Source organism: Pristis pectinata, chromosome 10 (genome assembly GCF_009764475.1).
Source record: "Pristis pectinata isolate sPriPec2 chromosome 10, sPriPec2.1.pri, whole genome shotgun sequence".
Classification (NCBI taxonomy): Eukaryota; Metazoa; Chordata; class Chondrichthyes; order Rhinopristiformes; family Pristidae; genus Pristis; species Pristis pectinata.
This window is the reverse complement of record NC_067414.1, coordinates 56,953,609-56,975,074: the sequence shown is the minus strand read 5'-3', so window position 1 is coordinate 56,975,074 and position 21,466 is coordinate 56,953,609. Positions and strand designations below refer to the sequence as shown.

Here is a 21,466-nt window from a genome sequence, read left to right as displayed (position 1 = left end):
CCAAGATAACAAGAAATAGGGGAGAAAGTGCATATTTGTAAAAATAGATGTTCAACCCCCAAAAGGGAGAAACTTGTTTATCCGTACTCGAAGACAGCCCAAGAGGCAATTCTTTTATTTGATGCTTTATTTGTGCATTTCTAAGGAATTAAGGAACATGTCACACATTTTCCTTCAATACAGGACTGAGGCAGTACTGGAGTATTGAAGATGACATCATTAGATGAGGCAGTTAAATCTGAGACGGAATGGAAATATAATTAATTAATTGTTTATGTTAAGCTTTTATTATTAGGCCTTTAAAGGTTTTGGATTTTATTCTGACACCAGAATTCAGCATAACAATTTTTGCTATGATTTTTCAAAATGAATTTTCTGTGACAAGTTATTTTTCCTTGTAATATTGGAACATTGTAAATATGAAACATAACAAAATTAATATATAACATTTCTAATTTTGAAAGCCTGAAAGACCCACTATATCGTATAGCTTATTCGTACAAAGGACGGCATTTCTCTCATCTACAGATAATGCTGTTTAATGTATAAATCAGTAGGATATTTTTATTTGAAATGTATGTTAAAGTGAATAATTTCTCATTGCATTTTAAAAACAAAGTGCTAAGTAAAGGATGTATTTAGTTATTGTTGAAATATCACTAATGAGAGAGAGTCATTACTATATGACTTTTCACAAACTCAGGATACTCTTTCCCTCTTCCAAGCCCCTCTCCCCCAACTGTGCTCTACAGTCAATGAAGTGGTTACTACTGTAATGCAGGAAACACTGCTGGCAATTTATGCACAGGGTGATCTTAAGTTCTGGTTTATTGTCATGGGCATATATACTTGGTATAACTGCCATGAAAATTATCTTTTTGCAGCAGCAGCACAGTACATCACAAACATGACAAACATAAATTACATAAACAAATTAACATAAATTATATGTAACTTACACAACACAATAAACAAAAGTAACATAGCAACATTAGTGCAAGTTGAGGGAAATGCGGTTCAAGGTAGAATTAGGATTTTTCAGGTCAGTTCAAGAACCTGATGGCAGTGGGGAAGAAACAGTTGTTGAACCTTGAGGTGTGGGTCTTCAGGCTCCTGTATCTCCTGTCTCATGGCAGCAACAAGAAGAAAGCACGGCCCAGATGGTGGGGGTTGGGGGTCCTTAATGATGGATCTTGCCTTCCGGAGACATAGCCTCTTGTAGATGTCCTCGATGGAGAGAGAGCTTCTCAAACATCAGTGTGATAATAGCATAATCTATTCCAATTATGTTGAGATGTGAAATAAATATTGACCAGGATACTTGGGTTATTGGGTATTTTCATTAAGATAGTGCTCTGCAAACTTAAGTGTCCATCAGAGAGAGTAGATAGACCTCAGTTAATGATCCATCTGAAAGGTGGTGTTCCAATGAAGCAGTATTGGTTACTGATGATTTTACCTGGTTTTTCATTTTAAGGTGTTGAAAATAATGGAATTGAACAGTCAAATTCATTTCTGGCTCAGCAGTTGGAACTTGAAAAAACAATGGCAGATCCAAAAGGAATGTAGGGATATGTATGTAGATGTACCTGATTGAGAACCATATTGTCGAATGTTAAATGAAGGCTTAGTTGGATGGTGTTTCTTCTGGCATGATTACTGTGGATACTGGATATGAATGTATTTTATTTTGATGCAGCTTAATTTTTGAGAACAGTGCATCCTTATGGATAACAATGAGCAGGTGTGCCATCCACATAAAAGGTGCACAATTGATGTTCAAAGGCGTTTGTATTTGGAAATGAAATGGTTCATCTCAGGACAATCAGAGCAAGCAAATTTTATATAAACACAATGAACAAAATTTTTTTTTTGGACAAACCCAGAGATGCAGTTAAACCTGTATTACAGGATTATTAGAGACACAAGAGACTGCAGATGCTGGAATCTGGAGCAAACACAAACTGCTGAAGGAACTTAGCAGTTCAAGCAGCATCTGTGGAGGCAAAGAGATGGTCAGCATTTTGGGTCGAGACCCTGCATCAGGACTGTGAGTGTAGAGAGTATTCTCTTTGTCATTTCCACAAGATGCAACGGGATCCCATCACCAGACATAACTTCCCCACCCAATCCCTTTTTGTTTTCTGCAGTGGCTGCTCTCTCTGTGACTCTCTGGTTCACTCGTCCCTACCCATGCACCCCTTCCCATCCCCTGACATTTTCCCCTGCAACCAGCGGAGGTGTAACACTTATCCCTACACCGCCACCCTCTCCACCATCCATGGACCTAAACAGCCCTTCCAGGTGTGACAAAGATTCACATGCACCTCCTCCAACTTCGTCTACTGCATTCTGTGACATTGGTGAGGCCAAGTGTAGACTAGGCAACCATTTTCCACAACACAGGAATGACCAACCTGGAATCATTGTTGCGTGCCATTTTAACTCCCCTTCCCATTCCCACACCGACCTGTTAGTCCTCTGCCTTCTTAACTGCCAGGTAAGGCTAAACACAAACTAGAAGAACAGCATCTGATATCCTGCCTAGATAGTCTACAACCAATGGTATGATCATTGAATTTTGCATCTACAGGTAACCAACACTCCCTGTGCTCCTTTCTCTCTCCTCCTGTTTCCCCCTCCCCCAATGAATCCATCTGCCCTTTGTCCCTCCTTTTATCTGGTTCCACATCACCTTACTTACTTATCAGATTCCAGCATCTGCAGCCTCATGTTTCCATTTATAACCTTCCAGTCTCTGTCTCACTCTCCACCCCACCTCCCCCACCTGGCTCCATCTGCCCCCCTTTTTTCTCTTTCCTTATCTGTCTACCTATCGCCCAACAGCTTCTGTCTCATGATTCCACCTTTACCCTAGCTCAGTCTGTCCATCATCTCCCTCCTTACCTGGTTCCACCTATCACCTACCAACCCTGCCTCACTCCTCCTTATCTCCTTATACTGGCTATCTCTCCTCTACACTCTCATTCCAGATGCAAGGTTTCAATCTAAAATGTTGACTATCCCTTTGCCTCCACAAATGCTGCTTGACCTTCAGAGTTCCTCTAGTAGCTTGTTTTTTTTACAATACCTTGTTGAAAATGGAGCAGTTTAAAAAAAATAAAAGCTGATTGGCCAGATGAATAAAATTTAATAAATTATCCAATGTTTCTGTATTTAACTAGTGCTTTAAGTAACATCTAATTTTTATCTTTCTATAGCCATTTGAATACTTTCTATATTATTGCTAAATCATGTTTCATACACTAAAACATGTTTCCTTAAGGTAACTTTTGACAAAATATTACTTCTTATTTCAATTTTCCAACCCAAAATGTAATTTGTGCAAATTTTATACAGAATTTTTTTCACTGCAGTGAAATGATCCCATTCAGTTTAAAATTATGTTTGTTCCTGATGATACAATCAATAACAACAGTCAGACAAAATCACAAGGACTCCATTTTATGTAGCTAGCTTATTATGATTCCCATGTTCAGAGACCTTGGGTGCTGACTGACTGGAACTTCAATGGAGTTTGTCTATAAGGGGCAGTGGAGCTGTAATCACAAAATATATTGCTTTTTTTAATGTATTGATATTTACTTTCTCTCTCCTTATTTTGCCAGTCTTTCATGAAAAACCTTCTGGGAGATGAGAGGGTGCTCTGGGACATCGAAGCCCTCATCCAGTTGCCACTTTACACTCATGGTCCTAAGCAGCCAAATGTTGGTAGTGTGGTCCAACAATGATCACCAGGATTTGGAGAATAATAATAACCTAAGTGTTATTTCAGCACAGATTGACTGACTTAGAGCATTTTGACTACAGTACTTCATTTACATTTCATTAGCGGGCTGCAGATGCTGAACCACATTTGTATGTTTGCACAAAACACGCTAATTGGGATGGGGCAGCAGATCCAGCTGCACCTCTGGAGAGGCCACCTCGGCTGAATGTCAAAGGGGTGAAGTAGATATAGTGGGGGCAAGTAGAAGAACCAGTTTTGCAAAATAACAATTTTAAAAAAAAAACTGAAACTTGCCTGATTTCAGAGTATCCTGGCATGATTGCTTTTAAGCAACACACACAAAGTACTGGAGGAACTCAGCAGGTCAGGCAGCATCTATGGAGGGAAATAAACAGTCGATGTTTTGGGTCGAGACCCTTCATCAGGACTGGAAAGGAAGAGGGCCGAAGCCAGAATAAGAAGGTTGGGGAGGGGGAGGAGCACACGCTGGCAAATAATAGGTGAGTCCAGGTGAGAGGAGGGGGGGAGAGATGTAACAAGCTGAGAGGTGATAGGTAGAAGAGACAAAGGGCTGAAGAAGAAGGAATCCAGTAGGAAAGAGCAGTGGACCATGGAATAAAGGGAAGGAGGTGTGGAATAGATGGGCTGTCATGAGGGTGGGGGAAGGGGAAAGAGGTGAGGGAGCCACAGAAATGAGGGAAGACAAAGGAGGGGTGGGAGGAGGAGGTAAAAGAAAAAGAGGGGGAAGAAGAGAGGAGGGGTTACCGGAAATTAGAGAAATCGATGTTGAGGCCATCGGTTGAACTTCCAGTAACCACTCCCCCCTTCTCTCCCCCTCCCTTCCTTTTTCTTTCTCTTTTTCTTCCTTTTTTGCCCTCTCCTACTGGATTCCTCCTCCTTCAGCCCTTTGCCTCTTCTACTTATCACCTCTCAGCTTCTTGTATCTTCCCCACCCACCTACCTTCCCCCCTCACCTATCACCTACCAGCATGTGCTCCTCCCCTGACCACCTTATTCTGCTTCTGCCCTCTCCTTCCTAGTCCTAATGAAGGGTGTTGACTTTTTCTCCCCCTCCATAGATGCTGCTTGACTTGCTGAGTTCCTCCAGCACTTTGTGTGTGTTGCTCCAGATTTCAGCATCTGCAGAATCTCTTGTGCCATGATTGCTTTAAGGACAACTGAATAGACTATTGTGCCAAGTACCAATGAGCTGAATGAATATTTTTTTCCTCTACCTGGGACATTTTGTAGTTGGTGTATCCTGGGATCTTTCAGGCTGTGGATTCTGGCTAGATGCTCGTAAAGCTTTGGGATCAGGTGGCTGTGACTCTTTTGACACAGTGGCCCAAAGTGCTTGGAACCCCAGTAATTTTCTTAAATTACTGGGTATTCCTAGTACATTGTAAGATTCTACCTAACCTTTTAAGTAAACTGACTTAAAGCAAGTATGGATCAGCCTAGTCCAATAAAAGCCCTTCCCCTAGGAGCCAGTGTGTTCTACTGTGTAATTTTGGGAGCAATGCTGCCCTGTTCCTACCCAGCAGGAAGCTGTGAATCAATCCCTATGACTCGGTGTAAAAATAGAGAATGCATTTATATATTAAATCATTGTGAAAACTTTTCTTGTGACCTACATAAATATACTTCACAAAAGTGAAATCAGGAATAAACAATTGCTTTTCTTTTATGTTTTCTGTCAACATTTTGATCAGTTGGGACTCTGGAAACTATTGTACAAATATAAACTTTAAAGAGCAATCTGTGTTGTATGTGTCATTCAACATCAACTGTCGCTATATGAAACCAAGTGATACAAATGTTCAGGGCTTACGAAAAATGAAAGAATGGGCTTTTGGTTTATAGTTTTATGTTATAAATAACTGGTGCAGCCTGTGCACTGGGGTTAACTGAAAAAAGCTCATTATGACTCTGTGTCGATCAGGTTGAGTTGTATTGGTGGTTAATGATTTCATGAGATTCCATTCCTTGTTTGTTTTAAGGGCAAACATTGCAAAGCAAGCAGCTGAAGGGTGAGTGGATAGAGTGCTAATCCCTTGACAGGAACTAGTGCTGTATCTTGAGCTTGGTTCTCCGTGTTATCCTTGAGGTGGTCAATTAAGATTTCTAAAATCAACACTCAGTAGTCAGGGTGCTTCTGTTTTGCCTTCACTGCAGCTGAGTTCTGGCCACGATTAAGGACTATCCATCATGCAATTTTTTTTATCCTTTGCACTGTCTCATGGTTGATTGCTTTACCACCTGAGTGCTTTACGACAAATGATCATCTGAAAGAATACAAATCATTCAAGACAACAGCACACAGACAATGCATGAACACAACAGCTGCTTTTATTTCTGACAGACAAGCACAAGGCCATAACTGTGCTTTCTATATCTTGGTATTGTCTGCATTGTTACTTTGGTTGATGAGGTTATTTAAAATCAAATGAAATTGATGGGCAGGGACTTGCTGATGCTGGGATCCTGGAAGAGTTGCTGGCTGTTATTCCATGTACAGAGTGAAAACTGAAAACATTTTTGAAGTCTTTTGAATATAAATTTAATGCTTTCAACCCCTTCAGTGGAAACTGAAGAGTCCTGTTGACTTTATTGACTTTAATTTGAGTGTAGATTGACAAAATGTGGTGTCAAAGAATTGCTGATTTGAGTGGTTTACTACATACAGTTCTGTGATATATCTGGAATTATTTTATACTATTTTATTTAGGACAATGAAATCCTTTACAATGTATCGTCTGAAGTATTTTGTAGAGTAATACCAGAATTCTGTTAATGTAATAATCCCAAATTCTGGGTCTCTTGTTCTTTCCTAACCACTTGAATTAATTAGTGATATCTTTGATAACATACATGCCAATCTGAAATGCTAGGCAATAGCTTCAAACCAAAACTTTTGATTGAAGGATCTGATTCTTAAGAAACAACACTAAATATGGACTTTTTGTTTGCGTAAGATAATCTAATGGGGAACAAGCTTGTTGTAACTTGGGCTGCACTTTCAGTGCCCAGCAAATCTGTCACTTGCATTGCTGGAGAAGAGTCTAAAATGCACAGAAGTGCTATTTGCAGTGATGATGTCTTTGAAAATCCCTGATTAAATATGATAGTCAAAGGGATAAAGGTCAAACCTCTCTGGAAAATTTGATTGCTGGCAATTTTACTGTATTTCCAACTTTTTAAAAGTCTTCTATCATTCTTTCTTTAAAACCAAATTAATTACGGATGTTCTCCATCTTAAATATATCATTGTAGGGTCGGCAAGAATGTCACATGATCCTATTACTTTCTACAAAATCTAAATCCAAATACATTATATTAATTTATGAACTGAAAACTTTTAAATTCCACACCTGCATTGATACCAACCAGAAGATCATTCATCCTGGAAAGGTAACAGTGTGTACCTCCTCATCCTGCAAAGACTTGAAAATGTCTTTGTTTTCTCTGCAAGGCTTCGAAATGGATGGCACATGGATTTGCAAAATCATTTATTGTAGGTCAGGCTGGCATTTATTTAAAATTTTCACAACAGACAAGTTAAATCTACATAAAGAAGCACATGTGACTATAAATATCAGAGATTATAGTTCTGTTTGTTTACAGAATATGAATTTTTGCTTGCTACTGTTGTAAATTCAGTTTGAAACTCCAGTTTATATGTAAAGCTTGGAAAATGCAGCGAAGTGAGAACTTGAGCATTTTAAAAGGCAGTTTTTGTTTGCTTATGAAAATTCATTATTTAAAATGTGTTTATTTAAATAAATTCACAAATAGATCATACTTATGTTGCTCCAGGCAAAATTAAAAGTGGAAAGCAGTAAGCAATGATCTCTTAATTGTGATGTTCTTTCCATCTATTAATCTTAAGAAATGAAACATTTACATTTAGTGACAAGCTGGGAAAGTGAAGGCAGGAGGTCACATATGCTGGGAAGTACTCAAGTTGTAGGGTGCATAAGGAACCTAAATGCAGCATCAGAAGGAGAAAGCTCAGAAGCAGAAACATGGTTGGAAGCTACACAACAAGAGGCAAGTCTTGGATAAGAGGGAGGGTGAATCACAGGAAAGAAGTCCATTGAGATGCATTCTAGCTGGACAAGCCAAAACATCTTCAATTCATTTATCTGAAAAGTTAGAAGAAAAGGTATTTCAGTTCATTACTGACAGTCCATTTTACCCCTTTCACCATTCAGCTAACTGTAACTTGAAGAGAAATTGAAAGAAGGAATGACTGTGGCATTTATATCTAGCCTTTCACTCATCACAGTCAGTGATATAATGCATGAGGATATTTGGCAGTTTATTTCCATACAATCGGCTCCTACAAACAGTAATTTGACAATAATAGACCTATACCAGTGATCAGATAATTTGTGTAGTAATATTGAATATGGGTTAAATTTTGTGCAGTAAGTATTCAGAAAACCACCATCATTATGACAGTCTAGACTTAAAAGCTCAAATGAACTGAAGTTAAAAGCTCTAATTGTCATAACCTATTAAAAGTGACTTGGTATAAATGTAAATGACTAATACAGCTTTCTACTCTTATTTACCTTGGTCATCTTAATGCTGTGGCATTGTAGCTACTGAATACCCATGGAAAGATCAGAGGATTAGTAACCAAGGTTAAAAGTACGATTAATAGTATCAACTATTTTTTATTATCATTGAATAGTCAGATTAAATTGAGCTGCTTTGGTAATCAGTTGCACTGGAACATTGACAAGGTTAGAGAAAAATGTAATAATATGATCATTGTCTTCATTTTGTACATGAACTACAGAATTTCTGCTTCAGTGACATTCACAGTACATTGGCTTGAGATGGTTAGCTACTTTGGAAAATGTTTGGTGGATGAGAGTCCTCAGTGAGTGAGGAAAAGTCTGGTTCCTTGCGGAATGTTGGGACCACAATTCTTTCATTAGGTGCATTGGTGTATTATATTTTTAGTCAGAGTTATTCTCCAACTAAATGATTATACTCTTTAGTATTTTTTAATGTTGTATAAGCTTTCACTGAGATCATTTGTGGCAGAAAACATCAAAATTGATCATATCCCTTGCCTCTTCACTCAAAAATGTGAACTAGACCAACCAAGGGGTGACTTTGATATGCTGGATGTTCCTGGTCAAGCTAAGAAAATTAGGGGAGGATTGTTAACTAATAAAGGAGATACAATTCTCTCAAAATTTGTTCTATAGAGCAGTAGACTTTAAACTTGCCCTTCATAAATAAGTGTTCTGTTAAGTATAAATAATTGTGGAACATGTTGCATGCTTTGTTGTACATTTTGTTAAATTGGAGTGAGTTCATCATAGCCATTGTACTACATCTCTCTGCACTTCCTTAATTCACCCATGCTACCTTTGTAAATTTGTAAACTGCAGCCCACGTCCACTCTTCACAGCCACAGATTCAATCTGGTATCTTCCTCAGTTATGGAGCTGTGTGGGAATACTGCCAAATGGCACCTTCAGCAAGAATGGAGTTTTAATGTCAATGGAAAGTTCCATTTTCACTGTCGCTCTGACTTCAGATTTGTTTCAAATTAAAACAAATCATGTAAAAGGTGTAAAGCACTTAATGGAACACAAGCTGTTGGTAAAATCTCCTGCCTCCTGATAAGCAGTTTGATGTTGGCTTGGGTTGAGGTGATATTGATTCAGGATGTTGGAAACTGTTACAAAATTTCATTTGTAATTTTAGAATTCCCTAGCAGTTTCCAACATCCTGTATCAGTATCACCTACTTTGCACCTGCCTCCTTCATCCACTTCGCCCAAATCAGAAACTCCGGTGCAATAATGTGACTATACGCGTCGACTAGAACATGTTTAAGGTTCGAGGCATGGAAAAATGGTCAATCCAAACAGTATAAAATTTATATTGGTAACTGCCACATGCTTTATTTATAAACTGATTTGCCATTTGTAGGGAAATGCATATTAATCTTGATGGGATCCTATCATGTAAATTATGAAATATTTTAAGAGTTGGGTCTTAACGGGTATTTTACTAAATTTCAAAATGTGAGTGTAAGTTTGATTGCTGAATAAAGAGTAAACCAGTGTTTATGCCTCAGTAAACGTGGTGACTAAAGTTATCATTGAAATGACTAAATGGTAATCTTTCAATAATTTCATTCTTTTCTCGACTATTACATCTTCAAAAGTGAACTAGCTCTTGTCTTAGTGCTTAAATATGCTAATCCACTGAGAATGGGAGTGTTTTTCTATGAGAAATGGATACTGAGGAAATAATGGATTATCTTGTTGGCTGTCCTCCCAAATACAGGTACCAGCACTAAAAGTGAGTGTTTGTGCAGAATGTTGCATTATCGTTAGAGGGTACTTTTTTTCAACTAGTTGGAAACCTAATAATATAATAAAACAAGTGATTTCATTTCATTGTTGTTGCTGGGGACAAAACTGCAGAGTCACTCATGGGAGGTAATTCATAGCATGTTTAAGTCGGTCCTGTAAATGATTCATGCTATGAACTTATTTAACAAACTGCTTTTATTTTAGACAAAAAAATAAATTGGCAATTTCAAAAGTGGAAAGATTACAATTCTGCTCTGCTGGAGTCTTTCATTTGGTGATTGCAATAAAACTTAACATGCAGCACTTATAATAGTGTGTTGTCCTTCTATAGGGAATGACTGGCCACGCAGAAGTAGTGCGAGTTGTATATCAGCCAGACAAAATCTGCTTTGAAAAATTGCTCAAGGTCTTCTGGGAGAGCCATGACCCAACACAAGGTACAGTAATGAATAGACCAGCTCCTCATTATATTCCTAATTACTGCTGTGGTAATTAGTGTTTCAGTAACATGTTTCAAATGAACCTTGAAATCACACGTGGTCCAAACACCGAGGAAGGCAAAAAAAAAAGGACAGGCAGAGATTCTTTGTAAAACTGAGTCAATTGAACCAGAAAAATATTGTGATTGCTCAACTCAGAGGTATTAGGTTTGCTTTGAAGAAATCCTGTCCACTGGGAGTCAGTAAGAGTCTGCAATGTGTTTTACTTTGCCTTCCCAATTCTAATAGAATGTGGGGTGACGAACATTATGGAAAGAGAGGGACAATTTTTTTCACAACTGGAGTCAGTGCTTGTCTGTGATGGCCATATGGAAAAAAACAAATAACCTTCACTTTTACTAGTGGTTGCCACATTGTAAACTTTTTGTAGACCCAGTTGGTTGCTGGGTGTGTTGGTGTTGGTGAGAGGTGATGCTATTGATAGCTGTATTTCCAATTACAGTTATCAAATAATGCTCCAATTCACTTTATAGTGAAAATAAAAGTGATAGAACAAAAGTGAATTGTTAGAAGGTAAAATAATGGAATTGTGTTAAATTATCACAGTTTTTCTTTTGAAAGCGTTTCCCTTTTATGTCCTAAGCTGGAAAGGAATTGACTGAGCTTTGGTTTACAAGTGCAGAAGTACCAAAGAATCTAATATGGAGGTGATTCATGTACCCATTCTTCCACCTGCCACATTGAGTAATGTTCCTCCAAGGATGATGTGCTGGAAATATGTAATAGGTTTCATAATATTTATTTTAAATGAATGTGCTATGTTAGTTTTTTTTCTCCTATCACTGAGTGCCCTAATCCTTGACTCTCTCCAAAATAAGTGCCATATGTTGCTAGACATGCTTAACAAGGAGGAAGGTCTCTTTTGCAGCAGATTTTAAAAGGTTAATTCACCACAGACTGATCGTTTGCTGGTATGTACACTTATGACATTAATAATTCTTAACCCTTTCTGTTTTGTGTTGCATTTTCAACCACTTAATTCTGAGATTTAAAGACATATTAGAGTGCTACTTCTTTTGGCCTCTTTCAATACAGTTTTCCTTTAGTTATTGGTGCTGGACAGGGTTTCCTTTGGGTCTGGAGGAAGATGGGGAACAGCCAAAAAGATAGGAGAGAGCAAGACCAGGTGGAGGAAGAGGGAGGAGAAAAGTATTGCATAGGTGATCTTATTAATGTGTATCTTCAGGAAACACTTCTACAGAAAACATTGATCTATAAGGGGCAATGTGGTTTGTTTCTAAAAGGAGAACATCACTGCTGTAGCCCGCTGCTCAGACCATTAACAAAGGCAAGAACAACGTGGTTAGGGCTATCATGTTGACTAGGATGCTTATCTTTTTTGAAACTGTTTCATTTCAGGGTGCAGTCTGTGATCACTTAGCCTGCAGCCCATGGTTGCTTCAAGATGGTCCTCAGTGCTCTGTAAGCGAGGAGAAACATCCACATCTCCTCTCCCATTGACAGAAGAAAGTAGGGGAACAGCACATGAGACATTATGCTCAATGCAAACTTCCCTAAATCCAAGATGCCACAGATATCACCCACGCTATTTTGCATGTTCCCCACCATCATCCTGGCATCATTCTAAATGAAAATCAACACTAATTCCACCAGATTTGCAATCACAGACTGTGTGCCATGGAGGTCTGTTCCTGTTTCTTGTATCAGTCATGCTTCATTCCTCCTGCTATGTTAGTTGAACAGTACAATCAAGTATCAGGCTCACTGCGAGGCACCTAGGGCTGCCCTTTTCAGATTTAATGTGTGTGCTGTCAGAAAGTTGGCACAGCTGCAGAGCTGGCCAACAAAGAGAGTGATCCTGCCTCTAGACAGGCAGTGCTCCAGCAATGCGTCAGTTGGGAATCTTTGGCTGACGATTTGCAATGGAGCCTTAACGAGGAATGCAGATTTGTGGTTATCTGGTTGCATGCTGCATAATTTTACCATCATGTGCACCAGTCTTCACCACCACCAGGGCAGAAAAAGGTGTAGCAGGAGTGGTATTGACCACCAGTGCCACTTAACTGCCAGTGTTTTTGGATAGCTACGTAACTAATATCTACTGTACACCCATAGTTCATATGATTCTTTCTTTCAGTCCAACATGGATTTTGCCCTCATTTAACTATAAATGTCAGCAGGAAATCTAGAACTAAATCTGATTTAGTCAAAAAATCTAATTCCGTGCATGCTTGATAGAAATGATTAAGGATCACCATTGTGTAACTCCCTGTTGCCTGCCTCTGTGCTTATTTCCTGACCCAAGTGCCCCTATGAAGCTCCATCTCAGAAATTTCACCTCGGAGATGGAACCTCCCGGGCTTCCAAAGGGGATAATTCAAGTAACTGGTGGGCAAATCTAGACAATTCTGATCTTAAGGGCCTGGTTACAGACCTGAGTACTGGTGTGGGTTGAGTAGTCACGTAGCACTAAAAATCATTAATAACTCATTCAATGAAACATATGTGAGATTGGGCTTTGCACTAAATAACCACAAATCAAAGTTCAACACAATCTTCCCCCACTGCACAGCAATGACCCCAACAACATAGGTTCACATGGAGACACTGAAAAACATGAACCATTTCCCATATCTCGGGAGCCACCTTTAAATGAAGGCAAACACCTCCAGTTGAATAGACTTGTTTTAGAGACATTGTATTCTTGTCAGAGGTTTATTTGCTCACCTTAGTAGCTCTGCATGAATATATATTTTCTATCTTCTTCATCACATTGCCCACCCAGCTTTGAGAGGGAATAGAGAAGTCTGCCTTCTCTTCATGCATTTTATAAACTTCAACTTTAACCCAGCTACATCTCCTAAAGTGGAGGTGTTGCTCATCCAGATTTTGAATCCAAAATGATTGTTACATTACACTGTTTATGTTGTTGTGAAGTGGATTTTATTCTGCTTGTGTAGTTTAGCAGAAAGGTGAAATCACCCAGACAGAATTCTGGCAAGGTAAAGGGGCTTGTCGCAGTACTTCAGGTTTCCATTGGCTGTGATAGCACTCTGACCCATATAAAGCAAACTTCAAAAAGTTCTCAGTCTGTTGGACTGCCTAGGAACTTATTAAGCTGTTTAATTTTGAGCAGAGAGCCATGTGTCCTGTTAGTCCTTCACAGATACTGGGATTAACTGGGATTTTTGTCACCAGTGAACCTGATTCAAGTGTACGCATGCCAACTGCACTTTGCTATAGCCAGGCATGGATTTAGGATTGGCTGTATCGTTGACTGATCAATATCGGTCTGAGTAGGTACTGGTTTCAAATCAGCACAGGGTTGTTTATCAAGGCTGTAGAAACTGTTTCTTCAAGCAAATGCTTTTGGTGAACATTAACATATATTTGCATTCCTCAGGAGAAATTAAACCTAGAATTGTCTTGGAAAAGTGTATGAACAATTCCAAATTGGCACCTTTTTAAAAAAAAAACTAGCTTAAATGTATATATTTATGTAGCCTCATAAAGGAAAGTATAATGATCCAAAATATACTTGTGGGTCCAGAATTCTACTTTACTCAAAAAAAAAGACAGATAAATTGCTAATTTGGTTCACGGTTAATCAGCTGCTTTAAACAAAAGGGCAGTACATACTTTTTGACAGGTGTGTTCACTGCAAAATGATTTTGTGAGCAGGTCACTAATCACAGTAAAATAATAAGCATTCCTCTCCCTGTTTTTATTAAACATATTTCTTTTTAGTTTGTCAAAGATTTCTCTAACTTAACATTTTAAATTCACATTTAATGACAGTAAGCATCAAGAACCCATGCCTTTTATTAATATTTCATAATTAACTGCACTCAACAATAGACACTCTTTATTCATTGTTGATCCATTCTATTCACCAAGCACTTATTATTAACTGCAAAAGATTTATTATAGCCCTATGCTACATACTGAAGCCTGCAAATGTATCAACCTGTATATTTGATGTGCAGGTATGCGACAAGGAAATGATGTTGGCACTCAGTACCGGTCGGTCATTTATCCGTACACGAAGGAGCAGATGGCTGCGGCTCTGAAATCCAAAGAGGTCTATCAGGAGGTACTGTGGATAAATGCTTAGAGGGAGATTATTTTCTTTAACTGTTTTGAAGCCAGATACACCATGGGTTTTTTGTTTGAAATAGCACAAAAGAGTTCTGATGTTTATGAAGTCCTCTGGTTGCAAGAGTAGAAATATAAACGTAGAGCTGAAATTAACAGCCATTTTTATTGTATGTTTGAATTCAGTAAGGTTTGTAAATCTGAGATGGCAGTGTCTATTATTGAAATTTTATTCACTATTAGCTTTTGGCTTTATTCCTTTTCAAGAAAATGTATTTTGCAGTCATGAAAGTAAAATGCTTGAGAAGTGCAAAGGCAGGTCTAGGTATCCAAAATTTGATTTTGGAATCTCAATGCCTGTTTCCTTCTATGTCCATGCATTTGTTTTTGGATGATCGAATGCCCTGGGTGGCTATTGCACTTGAACAAAATAAAGCAGATACAGTACTGAAGAGTAGAGCTTGGTAATTCATATTGTACAAATGAATCTAAATACAATATCCAAAGTATTATCCCAGCTGTGACACCAGAGAAGAATGAACACTTAATTTTTGTTTCCTAAAGGAAATGATCAGATGTTGGTGCTGCAGTGGATAGGTTGAATTTTTTAACTGAATTGAATAAAGTTGCATTTTAAAGTGTATCTTATTTTACAATAAATGGAATCCAGCAGCCTGACTTTCTTGCACACTCACCACAATCCCATCCACCCCGCCATTATCCCAGCCTCAGAAAACACTCAATGAACTTGCAAAGCAACCAAACAGGAGGGAGTACAATATCACAGTGGTTATCCTATTAGACAAGTAATCCATAAGTATGGATTGATTATTCCAGCTCAAATCCCACCCAGGTTGTTTGAGGATTTGAATTTAATTTCCAAAATTGATAAACTATTTTCAGCATTGTAAAGTAAAAATACAATGGTCATTAAGGAGTAGTCCCTTTAAAGAATAGTGACACCAGACTCATCCCAGCATGGCTGACTCTCAGCAGACCCTCAAGTAAGCTACTCCGTTATATTAGAAAGTGGATGGACATAATTGCCAGCTGGGTCAAGAATATTAAATGGCAGCTTTTACTAGATTTAGTGGATGTCTAAAGCTTGATTAGTGACACTGAGTGGACTTCGACATGTATTGGTAGCAAACTTTTAAGTTCCCGTTTTCATTTATTTTCCCTTATATTGTTAAATTTTGATTTGCCCCCAAAGAGATTTTACTATTTTGTGTTGATAGGGAACATTAAAAGCATTCATTAGTGATAAAATAATGACTAAACAGGATGAATACTTGTGTATTTAATTTCCTACTGATTAAAGACAGAATGTCTGTTGAAGCCAGGTAAGGTGGGTTGAAAGTAAGTGTCTCTTGATCCAAAGTAGGATTATGCTGTCATCGTCGTTGTTATGGGTCTTATCAGAGTATTGGCACACCCTGGGCTGCTACTGCCTAAAATTGTAGCTGACACTGCATGAAATATACTGCAGTGATCTGCACATGATGCTACATAATCATTTCAGTGTCGCTCTAAGAATTTTTGCAATAAAAAAGAATTAATAAAATTGCTGTGTTCTAATAATTTATACCCAAAGCTTTATCTGTTGGATTAATCTTGCAGTTTTTGAAAATGTCGTTATTTGAATATCTATCATATGTGCCTCAAATTACATTCAGAGTATTTCAAATTCAGAATATTTCAGGATCCCTTGAGTTAATGGGAGGCATTTGCTTCAGCTTTTATCTGTGTTAGTATGAAATTCCCTGTTAGAGTGCAGACGAGAAAAGCTGTAATGCATCACAAAACATGGGAAACAACCTGGAAGTTGAACAGCAGAGTCCACCTTCATTGTTCTTGAGCACTGAGAAGGGAAGCCCAGCCAAAGGCCTCATCATCTGGTCTCATCTGTTTTTCTCATCCTTTATAACTCTGTCGGAGATTTAGACAAAATCATTTGTCAAGGAATTCAAATTTTTAATGTAAAAGGTTATTAATTAGAATGAAAAAAACCTTTGAATTGTTGTCAGTGAGGATTTTTAGAATATTGTAGAAATTTCTAATACCAATTGAGCAATCTTCTGGCTCTATGTGAGTAAATTTGGGAAATTGTACTCCAATATCCCTTCCTGATTTTTCCCTGTGATATCGTACATTTTTTATGTAATCTATTTAGTAATTCTGTTGGTAAATATGTGAACCCCAAGAAGGACAGAACTTAATTGACAAAAGTCTTACTTAGCATAGCAGAGAAGCAAACTTCTGGACCTTTTTAATGATGTTGTTATTGTGGTACTGAACAGAAAACTCCAGGGGAAAAAAAGACTGCAGTACAAAACCAGACCAGCTTTTTGTCTTGCAGTCTTAAATGCACTTTGCAACATCACAATATATTATGAATACAGAACACATTTAGCATAGTGGCAGTTGATATTAGCCTCAAGGCCTGTCTTTTTACAGAAACTCTCTAGGACCCTGAGGTTTATCACTGTGCCCTTCTATTTCAACTAAAAGGTTGAGGGTGTTAGTACAAAAATCTAGCATTACTCTACAGTGGAGTTCTGAGAGACTACTAAACTGTTGATAGTTCCACCTCTTTCGTGAGAAGGTAAAGTAAGGCATGTGAACGAATTGTAAAGAAGGGAGGGGAGCTCCCAGTCAAACTTTTTTTCATATCGATTATTTTTTTTTAAATAACCTAGCCACTCACTGTCACATTGCTGTTTGTGGGACATTGTTGTATCCAATTTGGACATCCTAAGGCTGTTAAAGATGCAATATAGAAGACTTTTTCTCCCCCAATAATGAAGACAGTAACAAATAGGTATAATCTTCCAAAATATTCTGATATTTTTAAAATAGTTTTGGGATGATGTAGATCTTTCATGGACAAATAAAGTAAGTAAATGGGTTCAAATTTAGTATTGTTCTGCTAAAATCATTGAGAAACTATTTTCCAGATGTTCAGTTTTTAAAAACATATGATAAATTGTTAGGAATTATTTTAGAGTGATTAGTTGCATAGATGCTGAATTAAAATAAATATGAAACATAGCATAAATTGAATATGTTTTTCATTGCCAAAACATTGGTTGCTTTGCAAATACTGAGTGCATCAAATAGAATGGTTAATGTAGAATTGTGTTAAAGCTCCCTCTTCTGGTCCATTTACTGCCATTCTTCTGGTTGCCACCATTATTTTTGTGACATCTGTGCAGCGTAAAACAGATCTATTACCACGGCAACAGACTCTGTTTTGCCCTTTGATTATCTGAGGAAAGCCAGTGAGGTCAGGGGTCAGGTGCATATTGTCACGCAGCTGCTTGGAAATCAGCTGCTGGCCTTGGCTATAGCAAGGAGGTATTGGAGGCGACTAGGTTAAGCAGCTCTGAATAACTGCCAGCTGTGTGCATCATAGCTGTATAGCCAAGGGACCTTAAGGTCAATGTCATTAGCTTTTTCCTCAGATCTGAGTGGGGAAAAGGGTGGACTAAGATAGTGCTTTATTCCAATAATGCTCAGTTCAATTTCTGGAGTCATGTGTTCCATCTGCTACATCATATGCATTGTGCTTTAGTTGTAAGCAATGATTCTGATGTACACACAAACTAAGCTAGAGGAATGACAACTTGAGAAAAAAAATTGCAGCTCTAAAACCATTGACTAAAACTCCTGTCATCGGTTTCTTTCTTGGGTCATCCCAACTGCCATTTTCCATTATTATTTATGAAACCCGTTTGCAAAAAAAAATGTATTTTAGTAAGAGGGGAAATTAATTAAAATGTCTAGTGAGTAGATAGATCAAAACGATGTTAGTTAACTAACAGTTCCATGAAAGTGTATGTATTTAACTAGCAGTGTCAAGTTTGTTTGCTGATTGTTTAGTTGGGCTGTGACTGCATCATATTTCTGAATTTTTTTATGGTAAATTCATGGTAAAGTTAAATACACTTAACAAATCATCAATTAACGGTGGTGAATATTTGACCGGTATACAGCTGACATCTTCATAATGCGGCCACCATTTTGAACGTAATCTGTAGTAGTTTACCCAATTGGACTACAACTTAATTCAATCCATGCTCACTGTCTCGCTAATTTTCTGTACCTGTGCACAACACGTTATTGTTTTAATTGTCATTTGAAGATCAAGAAGCAGGATAGTAAGAATTTTTCAAGGAATATTGTATTGATTAGAGAGTTTCAGAACTGTGTAATCAATTTACTTTAATGAATAGAACAATATTTTTATGGTGGCTGTGATTTAAATAAGTCTAAATAATCCATGGCACAATGTTGTACTTCTGTATCTCAAAAAAGAAAGTTGAAGGTTATTTGACTTCTTCTGTATCATTAATCTTAAATATGTTTATTCCTTAGTTTTATTTTTATAGTCCATTTCAATAAAATAACTTAAAACATAAAGGATCAGTAGCAAATTGTAGAATTTCCAAAATAATCTCTCTTCCAAACTGTGTACTTAAGGAGCTTTAAAGTGTACATTGGCCTGTACGTTACCAGGAAATGCTGATAGTTCTGCAAGAAAACTTTGGTATTTCTTGGGTTAAGTGCTGGTAAGTTTCAGAACTCCCCCACAAACTTACTGGCTGAGCCCACATCAACGATTTCCAAGCTGAACTCCCCATGGAGTCCAGTAGTAGATTAGGAGCATGCTAAGATTCTCTGAATTTATACTGTGGGAGCTACTTTCAAATCCTACATCAGGCTGGACTTGCTGTAGTGTTCAAGAGACTGTTGATTTCAATGAGTAATGTAGAGAAGAAAAATGCCAATTCTTCTGTAACATTATTTTATGATTTGTTTTATTTTTTAATTGTATAAAGACATATTGTTAATAAATTTAATTTTATAATTGTTTATACAATTTTATTAAATTTTGAAATGTTTCTGAATGTCTCTGATATTCAAATACATTTAAAAATGCTGACAGATTTGACAGCTGGCCTGTCTTGTTCTGTCCCACCCATGCCACTTTAAGTTGTTTTGGGGTCTTGCCACAGCTCAGGGCCTTGCCACTTGCCTCCAGGACCCCCAACCCTAACCCCACCCCACCCCTTGCCCCCAGTCAAGCAGGGTCAACTTCAGCAAAGGTAAATTACAGTAAATGGTAACTGTAGACAGGGAGCAGGTCCACAACAGTAAAATTGGGACCAGTGTTTGTATTTCTTGATTTTGTTTGTTCATTTAATTAGTCTACATCTTAAAGCATGATTGCAAGTAATGTTTAAATGTAACTTATGAAATATTTTTGACTTTACACAAGTGCAATTTTAAACAAAGTATGGGTCTTCCTTTCACTCTTTTCTGCTCAGTAGCTTTCAGGGAAAGTGTCCTTTGGCTAAATGGGCTGAAAACTTCCACACAGCTGCTCCTTCAGCAGAGGACTGAGAAGTAGCTCTGAGGGAATTCCAAGCATGATATCTGTCCATACCTTAATAAAAATCTTCTAACTATGCACAATATCAGTCTCCCCCACTTGATTTCTTGTCACAGTTTTGGTTCAGCTTTTCCCATTAAATTCTTCTGTCTATATTTATAATGGATTGTGCAGTCTAATTTCCAAAATTGCTCGTATTTTCTAAAATGCTTCCTAGAAAATTATTCATGGCTATGCTTTCTCAGTTACAGAAATTCTCCATCATGGTAATATTTTAAAAAATGAAAAAACTGCACTTTTCATATCAGTAAATGTAACCTTTAAAATTAGGAACAAAAAAGTGCAGTTTTCACTCTAAGGTTGTCGCCTTTCCTGAAAGGCTCAGTTTAGAGTTAATACTGTTGTCTACATCTATGACTCCTGAATTGAGTTTGCATTGTTGTATCTCAGCATGTATATTTTGTCTAATTCCCCAGGATACCTCAATGATATCTGTGCTGAAACAATATCTTTCTGAGATTCCTAGCACTTTCTACGTAGTTTTTCTTAAAGGATTTGTGAAATATAAGATTAAATTTCAACTTAGAAGTGGCCTTATCAATACAGAAGAGTAAAACTACTGTACAATGCCAATTCTGTGTCTGTTGTAACTCTTACTTTGAAGTCAGTAAACATATATTAAATGGGCAAGAGCAACTGTTGGTTCTGGATTATAATAATTATCAAGTTAGAAAAGGAATAAGTTGAAGACAACCAATTCCCTCCATCTACTTTACATTAACCATCCATTGTGGCTACTTCTACTCATGTAAGTAATCAAGCCAAAGACTCTAGACTAAAGCATGGGTGAGGGGAAGATAAAGAAAGGTGGTTAGGTTTTTTATTTCTTCATTTCAGATCCAAGTCTTGGTCTAATGATCAGCAGATTTTGGGTTCAAGTTTTGATTCCAAGACTGGAGCACAAAAGTCAAGGCAGACACTGAAGTATTGTACTGAGGGAATGTTTGACTGTTAAAGGTTCCACTTTCCAAATGAGATGGTATGCTATTGAGATGAACAAGAAAAGCTAGTGTAGTCAAGTTGAATTTATTGTCATATGCACAAGTACAAGTATGCACAGGTGCAATGAAAAACCTACTTGCAACAGCATCATCACAGCACATAGCATCATATAACCAGCATTCACAAGAAAAACATAAATTATACACAATTTTTACAAGAACACAATTAGAACAAAACATCTCCATTTTAGTGCAGAGTGATCATAAGAGTTGCTAAACTGCAGTGATAAGGGTTTTGTTGGTTGGTTCAAGAATCGACTGGTTGAAGGGAAGTTCTTGAACCTGATGGTGTGGGACTTCAGGCTTCTGTACTTCCTGATGGTAGCTGCGAAAAGATGGCATGGCCCGGATGGTGGG

General features: G+C 37.7%; 1 protein-coding gene and 1 long non-coding RNA gene across 2 annotated transcripts in view; one reads left to right on the top strand and one right to left on the bottom strand.

The window, feature by feature from the left end:
* msraa (methionine sulfoxide reductase Aa) overlaps positions 1 to 21,466 on the top strand; it is a 234,982-nt gene that overhangs the window by 146,568 nt on the left and 66,948 nt on the right. Inside the window, exons 5-6 of the mRNA XM_052025182.1 lie at positions 10,429 to 10,534; positions 14,545 to 14,651. Of these exons, the coding sequence (XP_051881142.1) occupies positions 10,429 to 10,534; positions 14,545 to 14,651 (213 nt within the window). The remainder of the gene's footprint in view (positions 1 to 10,428; positions 10,535 to 14,544; positions 14,652 to 21,466) is intronic.
* Positions 7,685 to 21,466, bottom strand: part of LOC127575368 (uncharacterized) — a 41,442-nt gene continuing 27,660 nt past the window's right edge. Inside the window, exon 3 of the long non-coding RNA XR_007957042.1 lies at positions 7,685 to 7,896. This is a non-coding gene — a long non-coding RNA (uncharacterized LOC127575368). The remainder of the gene's footprint in view (positions 7,897 to 21,466) is intronic.